Genomic DNA, 10,157 nt, shown 5'->3' on the forward strand with positions numbered 1-10,157 from the left:
TATATATATATATATAGGTGCAGGAGTGGCTGTGTGGTAAATAGCTTGCTTACCAACCATGTGGTTCTGGGTTCGGTCACAGTGTGGCACCTTGGGCAAATGTCTTCTACTATAGCTTCAGGCCGACCAAAGCCTTGTGAATGGATTTGGTAAACGGAAACTGGAAGAAGCCAGTCGTATATATATATATATGTGTGTGTGTGTGTGTCCCACCAACATCGCTTGACAACCGATGCTGGTGTGTTTGCAATCCCCGTAATTTAGCAGTTCGGGAAAAGAGACCGATAGAATAAGTACTAGGCTGACAAAGAATAAGTCCTGGGGTCGATTTGTCCGACTAAAGGCGGTGCTCCAGCATGGCCGCAGTCAAATGACAGAAACAAGTAAAAGAATAATATATATATATACACACACACACACTATGTGTACATATGTATGCACATATATCTACACGTACTATCATGTATATATGTATGTGTGTGTGTGTGTGTGTATATATATATATATATTTTATTCTTTTATTCTTAATCCTTCACCACCCACCTGTTTTCTAATCAAGGGAGCTGTTAATTAATGCATCCTGGAATGCAGCAAGCAAGCCATCTATTGACAGATGTGACAACACCGCCACTCGTTAACATACAGCTTTTGTAGAGTGCACAATGTAAACACACAAGCTTCTTTTAGTTTCCATTTCCCCATTTGGTTCTGCTTATCGCAAACATCTGCCCAAGGTAGCATGCACTGGGATTGAACCCAAAACTCCCCAACCACTCATTATATGTACACATATACACACATACTTTCTGAACATCCTTCCCCACCCACAGCTATTCAGATCTTCCCTGCACCACCCCTTCACCTTGAAGACTGATAAGAACTTGGCAACTGGCTGGTTAGACGCTCTGCTCCGTACCACTCAGCCCTACACAACCAGGGCAGTTTTAAAAACACTCACCAGTACTACAAAACCTGTCCCTACATTAACCCTTTTTGTTACCCTATTTCTCTTGAAATAGATGCATGGCTTAATGGTTAGGCTATTCAGCTCACAGTCGTAAGTTCAATCCCTGGCGGCAAGATGTGTCCTACACCAAGGCACTTTATTTCACGTTGCTACCAGTTGACTCAGCTGGCAATATTGAGTTGGACCTGTAATTCGAAGGAGCCAGCTTTGTCACATTCAGCGTCAGCTGAATCTCTCGGAGAACATTTACCCATTTTAACCCGGGTTAACCGTGTCAAAATTTTGAAGATAGTTACATAAATAGGGACAACAAACATACAGAAGCATCCAGTTAACCCTTATTGCAGTAAATAAACCAAATACAACTGTCCTCAAACGAGGATTGTGAGTTAATATGGGTTATGGGTACACATGTTTGTGGAGTACTCAGCCACTTACATATTACTTTCACAAGCAGGCTGTTCTGTTGACAGGACCGACTAGAGCACTCATCATTCTAACTGATGGAGACCCCTTTCTCTTGAATTACACTGCCTTTATTTACATTATTTACATTCGACGGATATTTGTCCTCATCTTGTTTCTTGTTAACACGTTTCAGCTGATATACCCTTCACCCTTCATCAGATGTCTTGGGGAAATTTCGAACCTGGGTTCTCATTCCTAAGGTATTCTTCGATGTTGTTGTTGTTATTATTATTATTATTATTATTATTGTTCAAGTCACTGCTTGGAATCGAACTCGGAATCTTGGGGTTAGTAGCCCGCGCTCTTAAATCACTACGCCATATGCCCGTGGGCATATGGCGTAATGGTTAATGTAAATAATGTACATAATTCCTCATCTCTTAAATATAGAACTGTACACTGCCTTTGTTCTAATTAATTTTGAAAGTAAGGAATTATTTAGTAAAATATTTTTATCAGCTCACTTTAACCTTTTAGCAGTGAAAATGCCATAATTGGCCTGAATATTCTTCCTGCTATATGATGAAACTGACCAGATCTGGCCTATCAAACCTACCCTACAATGTCATTCTAAAAATAAACAATCACATCATCAAAATCTCAAAACTTTGAGATAATGCATGATTAATTAAAAACAATATGAATAAATAAATATTACTTCCAACAGAATAATCCGAATAATAAACAAAGTTTTATACCAAACCTGGTAGTTATTTTATATCTTTTGCTGAACTGATAAGTTTACAGGATGCAAACAAACCAACACCAGTTGTCAGGCAGAGGTGGGGTACAAACATACACAAACGCACACATATAGGTACATATATGACAAGCTTCGGTCTACCAAATCCACTCAAAGCTTTGGTCAGCTTGAGGCTATGGTAAAAAAACACTGGAAAAACATGCAGCGGGACAGAACCTGAAACCATGTGGCTGGGAAGCTAATGTCTTACCACATGGCCACACCTGCTTCAACAAAACATACTCAAGGTATAATCCTATATATGCCAGACCAACCCATTGCCACCCACGCTTTCATACCCACACACTTCAGGCTTAATTTTGCACCACCACCACCCACACACCAACAATGTCCCACTCCTATACGGATGATATCACCCCCTCGTTTGTTCATCAAATTCTGTACTGACTTCCTGAAAACACTTCTAATTAGTCATAACAACCTTGCTTCCACCACAGGCACAAAGACATGCTACACTAGTTATACGCCACCGCTCCTTGTCAACATGGGCTGCATGCGGCAAGAACCTCGATCATCATGGTTCTTCCTCTTTCGGGTTAGAAAAACTAACCCTATACAAGACTCAAATGAGACCCACAATTGTTCCCATCACTCAGAGATCATGTTATATATACTCTTTTACTTGTTTCAGTCATTTGACTGTGGCCATGCTGGAGCACCGCCTTTTAGTCGAACTAATCGACCCCAGGACTTATTCTTTGTAAGCCTAGTACTTATTCTATCGGTCTCTTTAAGTTACGGGTACGTAAACACACCTGCATCGGTTGTCAAGCGATGTTGGGGGGACAAGCACAGACACACAAACATATACACACACATACATATATATATACATACATATACACGACGGGCTTCTTTCAGTTTCCGTCTACCAAATCCACTCACAAGGCTTTGGTCGGCCCGAGGCTATAGTAGAAGACACTTGCCCAAGGTGCTATGCAGTGGGACTGAACCCAGAACCATGTGGTTGGTAAGCAAGCTACTTACCACACAGCCACTCCTACGCCTATATATAAATATATATATATCATCCTATATCATTCGATTATCATGTTCTTTTTCATCTATACATATAACATCGTATATTAAGGTATATGCAAACATACATATATACACACACACAGACATAGACAGATAGATAGCAACAAGTGAAGCTGTAGCTTAGAAAGTTGGTTCCCAACCATATGGTTTTGGGTTCAGTCCCACTGTGCTAGTGTCTTCCACTATAGCTCAGGGTCAGCCTTGTGGATGGATTTGGTAGACAGAAACCGAATACATATGCACGCATGCATGCCTGTGTGTATGCATGTACCCGTACTAGTTTTGACATCACAGTTGTAATGTAAACAAGAAGCACCAATATGCAAATGAAGTTGCTTATTTCCAGTCTTAGTGAAAAAGACATGTCCAGCCAGAGAAAAATTACCTTGCTTATAAACGTGTCGGAGACAGTAAGAGCATCAGATTGCAGTAAAATTGCCTCCACAAAATCCAACTGACCCATTCAAGCATGGAAAAGTGGACATTGAATGATGAGAATATCCTCTCTCCCTCTCTCTATATATATATATATATCATTGAACACACAAGTTCTTGTCCAATCACTGAAGTTAAGCAACATTGAGCCTAGTTAGTACTTACATGGGTGACTGCTTGGGTAACCTAGGTACTGCGAATGTGTTTTATTCCATAGGCACAAGCGTGGCCGTGTGGTAAGAAGCTTGCCGCCCTGCCACATGGCCCCAAGTTCAGTTCCTCTGCGAGGCAACTAGGGCAAGTCATCATCACCATCATCATCATCATCGTTTAACGTCTGTTTTCCATGCTGGCATGGGTTGGACGGTTCGACTGGGGTCTGGGAAGCCAGGAGGCTGCACCTACTATAGCCTTGGGCCAAACAAAGCCTCATGTGTGGATTTGGTAGACGGAAACTGAAAGTCCATCTTGTGTGTGTGTGTGTACCCCCACTCCCACCCCATCATCGCTTGACAACCGGTGCTGGTGTGTTTACGTCCCTGTAACTTAACGGTTCGACAAAAGAGAATATATAATAAATACCAGGCTTCGAAAAATAGAAAGAAATACTGGGGTCAATTCTTTTGACTAAAACATTCAAGGTGGTGCCCCAGCATGACCACAGTCTAATAACTGAAACCACACACACACATCTGTATAAAACATCCCATGTCATATTCACTCAAGCTGCATCATCATACAGTCATCTTTGACAACACAAAAATCGCCACCTGATTGAGTGGCGTATATCGATCACCATTACCTCTAACCTGCAGACAAGCCATCTCCCTGGGGTCTTTACTCCTCATCTTCCTTACCACCCCACTGTGACGCAACACCCTAATCCTTGCCTATCATCTGTTTCCGTCATTACACTGCAGTCATTAAGGGTTTTGGTCGCACAATTCGACCCCCAGTACTTATCTTCCATTTCTAAGCCTGGTGCTTTATTCTAGAAGTCACGGGGACGTAAACAAACCAACACCGGGTGTCAAATATCAGTGGGGGAGGGGGACACTTTTCAGTTTCTGTCTACCAAATCCACTTAACAAGGCTTTGGTCGACCCGGGACTAGATTAGAAAGGCATGTTGACAGGGTACCCAAGGTACACATGTTATCCTGAGGGGTGGGGGATCCTCCCCCTACGACCAAACATTGCGTGAGTATCACCAAGTCTCGTCCGCGAACTTTTGTGGGCATGATTGAAGACGTCCTAGCCACACCAACAAAAGAAGAATTATAAAAAATGCACCATAGATGTTTGTATATATATATAATATATAAGACACGTGTGTATACACAACATATACACGTGTGTAAATACTTGTGCACCAGTATGTGTGTGTGTGTGTGTGTTTCATTGTTTAAATGAATGAAAATGTTTTATCTGAAATATTTGCAATAGAGGTGAGCCGAGAACGAAGAAAAATTTTCAAAACCACAGCATCGAAAGGGTGAAATTTCAGCCTTTAACGGTAACTGAAGCTGCGAGTGTGTAAATCCAAGACAAAAAGAGGCGAATGCTCGGTGTTGGCAATTGAAAAGACGGGAATAAAAGAGGCTTGCTGAGGAGGCCTCGAACAATGTGTGTGCGTGTGGCTTGCTTGACACATTGTGCCAACCAACCAACTGTGAAATCGAACGGGAATTTCACAATGAAGGTGAAGGTGGGAGACGAGGAATAAAAGAGAGAAAGAGAAAAATATGGTGGATTTTTGTATCATGTGGGCTGCATGCGAAAGAAGAGACAAACTGAAGTTGATTATAGAGCCGTTTGGTTAGTGAGTAGCCCAGGTTGAGTCTAATCGAGCAGACAGACATATTATCAAAGGCACTCCAGTCGTGACCATCCCGTTTTTTTTTACGGGATATGTACAATATTTATCATCAACAATCAAACGGCACTTCAACAACGACCATTCTGCACTTTTAGAAGAATGTAGGACTGGACTACATAGGAACAAAATGCAGTCTTTTATTTTAAGACGGCAGATAATTTGAGAGATTTTGTCGATCGACTCCCTTCTTCGGCGGCGAGCTTAGATATTTGATAGCGGTTTGAACTTCCAACACAAAAACACACAAGATATAGTTGAAAGAAAAATAAAAAGAACAAAGCAAGTAGCTCGACATGTTGTTAACAGCAGTTAAATTTCCCTCAATTCATACACAACTGCCTTCAATACAAAAGGAATCATACGACACAATCGGGAATATCGTAGATCTAATCCGGGGAAACTCGACCATTTTTTGGTCCCTACGGACCCCCTCTGATTTCTGTTTTGCTCAATTGCATCCTCATAGACATTCGATGTTTAAAAAATCTTATTTTTATAATTAAATATTATAAAGAATTGCAGAAAAATAATTGTTAAAATGTTTCGTGTACTGTAGAATTGTAATCAATTTATTGCACAAACTTAGACAACAAAATTCTTGTATGAACCCCCCCGAGGGTCTATAAAGGACCCCGAGTGAGAACTACTGATCTCTAAAAGAGACTGACTTGATATGGAGCTAAACAACGTCCTGCCAAAACCATCATCAGAATCGTATATGGTTTGAGTATGTTGTGTAATGTAGTCTTAGATACACTGCGCCATCGAGAAAAAAACACAACGGAAAAACGTTGGAGAACGCTTTGACTGCTCGATCAAACGGCCTAGGGTTAAACAACTCCCCAAACACGTGCAAAAAAAAACACGTGCAAGTTTATATATACACACACACACATATATATATATATACATGTGTATGCATGTAAATATATAAATCTATATACACACGCACACACCTTCAACTGTCGTCCTTTTAAAAACTGTACACGCTTAGTATTTTGTTTGGTGTAATATACATCTGGTGTGTGTCTATATACACACAGACACATATATATAATGCAGATATTTACATACATACATGTACGTATATATATACATACACAAGTATATGTACATACACATACAGAAGTACACACACGCATATATACATATATACATGTGTGTATACACCCATACATCAACGTATACAATAAGATTACATGTGTGTATATTATGTGCCGTAGACCATGGCTTAAGCTTGGCTTGATGTCGGACGAGAAGGAAAATATCAATAAGTTTATCCCGGAAATTAGTGAAGAACTGGTTGGTTGATAGTAATGGCAGAGGAAACTAATTTACTAGTAATAATAATGTATATACTAGTGGCATAGTGAATAACAATTAAACAGGCTATCGAGATGTATTATAAGTGTATGGGTGTGTGTGTGTGTATACATACTATGTAATATGAAATACTGCCAGTGTAGAACAACAATTAAAGTCAAGATCTGTATATATGTATATATATTGTGGCAATACATATGTATATATAATATATATGTGTGTGTGTGTGTATATATACGATTAATACTTTATACTGACAGAGTAAAACAACTATACAGGCTAGAGATATATGTGTGTAGGGGGGTGTACATACTATGTATATTATATGCTGCCAGAGAGTGGTACAATTAAACAGGCTAGAAGATGTATGTATATTGTAAGGGTAATACGTACTGTAATACACTATATACTGCCAGAGTGAGTGGAGCAATTAAACACATGTATTTACTGGTAAAAACGAGGTATGCGATGCGAATATATATAAGCTACCGTAGTGTAGAATAAATAAATTCACACACACATTATATATATATATATACACACATACACATGTGTGTGTATATACAACGATTTTAGTACAATAGCGATATTTGGTAGATGACAATGGTGTGGGCACGTTGGTGATGATTGTTGTTGTAGGTGGTGATGTTTAGTAAATCTTCATTGTCAGCTCCGAGTTGAGGCGTTCTAGCCGCGACCATCCCTTCTAGTTTCGTTTGTTTGTGTCTTTTATTTCGGAATGAATGTATCGAGGCTTTTATTTTTATACTTTTTAGGGGTTTCTTTTTCTTTCATCTCTACCTTTTTTTTTTAATATGACAAAGAAAAATATTTGGTAGCTGTTTGTATGTAAACTGGGCGAACGACCATGGAGTAAGTGACATCGTTGTTTCGTGTGTGTGGTCATTGCCGAGGATTTATAAAAAGCAACCCAGAGTGGAAACAAAAGCCAAGATCAAGGGTTCGACTCCACATACACAGACATAAATATATACATACATACATATGTATATAAACAGGGGGTGGGGATGAAAAACATGTTTATGTATATAAATACCTATATATAAATAAATATACAGCGTGTGTGTGTATATATACACGATGTATACATATATATATAGAAGGGGAAGAAAGATAGAGAGAGGAAGAGAGAGACGGTGGTGGTTTTGATTTTAAGATCCGCCGCCATTAGCATCTAACACGAGTCCGAGAGAAAGAAATAGTTTGCTGTATGAATCGGTGGATCAACTATTTTATAGTCGCAACCAAAGGTGGTGGGGAGGAAGCCGTGGATTTTTAAAAAAATAAATCTCCTTTCTTCTGATCTTACAACACAAGACAAAAAAATAATAATAATAATCCCCCACACACCAGATATTTGTAGGTTCCAAACCACCCCACGGAAATAATCTCATTCATCGTCGTCTCATTGAGAAATAAGACGAGGTGAGAGGGGGGAGAAAAAAAAGAGATTTTCACAAAAAGGCGCCTTGTATCTTGGCCGTCTCCCTCTCGGATTAGTTTTAATTAATATTGTTAGTCATTAACTTAATTAAAGATTTTTACTTTCAAACCTATACGTTTCCTTCATGTCACTTTTTTTCTCTCTCTCTCTCTCTTTGGTTTTTTTATTGTTTTCCTGTAAAAATTAAATAATAAAACCACCACCACCCATTGTTGACTATGATCTCCCCCTCCAAAAAAACGACCGGTAAAACAATAGTACGAGGGGGGAAAATATGTACTTTGAGAGAGAAGAAAGACATTAGTGTTACGTATGTAGTTATTGAAAACCGTTTGGTCAAGTTATTGAAGTCCTGGCACTGACAGAACGAGCAGAGAAAAGATTACCAAAAGCGTTCCAGGCAAGGCCATCCTGTCTGTTTCACTCTATAAAGCCCTGGTTTGGTTGTGTAATGTTACTTTCTACAAATCTAACTGTTCCAGTGTCTTCGATGTCTTTTCAGGCCGGTAAAGTTGAATTTTAAAATGGAATTCGGTGGATGACTCCTTTCCCAATAAGTGCAAGCAGCGACCATAACAAGTAAAAGGTCCTTCGTGTTGGCGCGTTATTCTGATGCCAGGCTTGGCTCTCTCTCCCCCCTCTTCATGATAGACCTGCGATGACCAAAACATTCCAACCGTGACCACACCGCCTCTATAGATTATAAATAGTGGCCATATATAACGACTCTTATTATCTAATTTACCGTTCCTTTGAGGGAGAAAGGTTTCGAAAAACGATAGAGGAGGATAGGATAAGATAGGATGTGTTAAATGAGTTTGTGGGGAGATGTTTGATGTTATTTCTTTTCTTTGCAGGAACCACGTATAATTATAGGGACCCCCGTCTCGGTTAACTGCACAGGATAGAACTAAGAAATATTTTGTTGTTATTTGTTTCCATTTAAATAAGGCGGTTTGTGGGTAGGATGTATGAAGTGAGTTTAGAGGGGGATTCTGGCTGTTATTTATATTTCTCTGTAGGGACCACGTATGATTTATAAGGACCCTATTCAGGGTTTATATTTACTATGATTATTTTGTTATTTGTTTCCATTTAAATAAGGCGGTGTGTGGGTAGGATGTATGAAGTGAGTTTCTAGGGGGATTTTGGCTGTTATTTCATATTTCTCTGTAGGGACTACGTATTATAAGGAAACCTATTCAGGGTTTATATTTATTATGATTATTTTGTTAGTTGTTTCTATTTAAATAAACAAAAATACCGAAGTAAACAAATACATGACTTCAATAAAAATGGTTTGATTTTTTTTATGTTTGTTTTTGTTTGTTTTTTAAATACTTTTAAAAATGAATGCAATATAAAAAGAGATTGAACTTACTCGTAATCACGAAATATTTCGTTTGTTAATTTACAATGGAAAACTTCCTCATCGGGATCAAGATCTGGCGGTGGCTTTTGTTTCAGAAAAGGCTGCCTTCTCAACAGCGGCATCTTGGAGGAAAAAAATGGTTTTTGGGTTGTTTTTTTTGTTTTTTTTTTGGAGGGAAAAACTAAAAAAAAAAAAAAGACAGGTTTTTCGAGCGGTCGGTCGGAATAGAAACAAGGTTCCAACCTCAAAATAAAATTAAAAAAGCGGCCAAGAAATAAAGCGGCCGCCGTTCACTTCCTGCTGACTTCTACTGCGTTGCTAAGGTTTTTCCCTTCTTTCTTTCTTTTTTTCTTTTTAGATAGACAAATAAAGAGAGAGAGGGGGACAGGCAGGCAGAGAGAGAGAGATAAGAGGTTTTTCAAAAAACAAGAAATGTGTGTTTAGG

General features: G+C 39.0%; 1 protein-coding gene across 1 annotated transcript in view; it reads right to left on the reverse strand.

The window, feature by feature from the left end:
* Positions 1-10,147, reverse strand: part of LOC106878888 (bromodomain adjacent to zinc finger domain protein 1A) — a 60,167-nt gene extending 50,020 nt beyond the window's left edge. The window contains exon 1 of the mRNA XM_014928233.2: positions 9,722-10,147. Within this exon, the coding sequence (XP_014783719.1) occupies positions 9,722-9,834 (113 nt within the window). The 5' untranslated portion in view covers positions 9,835-10,147. The remainder of the gene's footprint in view (positions 1-9,721) is intronic.
* Positions 10,148-10,157: the final 10 nt, after the last annotated feature.

The sequence above is a fragment of the Octopus bimaculoides genome, chromosome 25 (assembly GCF_001194135.2).
Source record: "Octopus bimaculoides isolate UCB-OBI-ISO-001 chromosome 25, ASM119413v2, whole genome shotgun sequence".
NCBI classification, from domain to species: domain Eukaryota; kingdom Metazoa; phylum Mollusca; class Cephalopoda; order Octopoda; family Octopodidae; genus Octopus; species Octopus bimaculoides.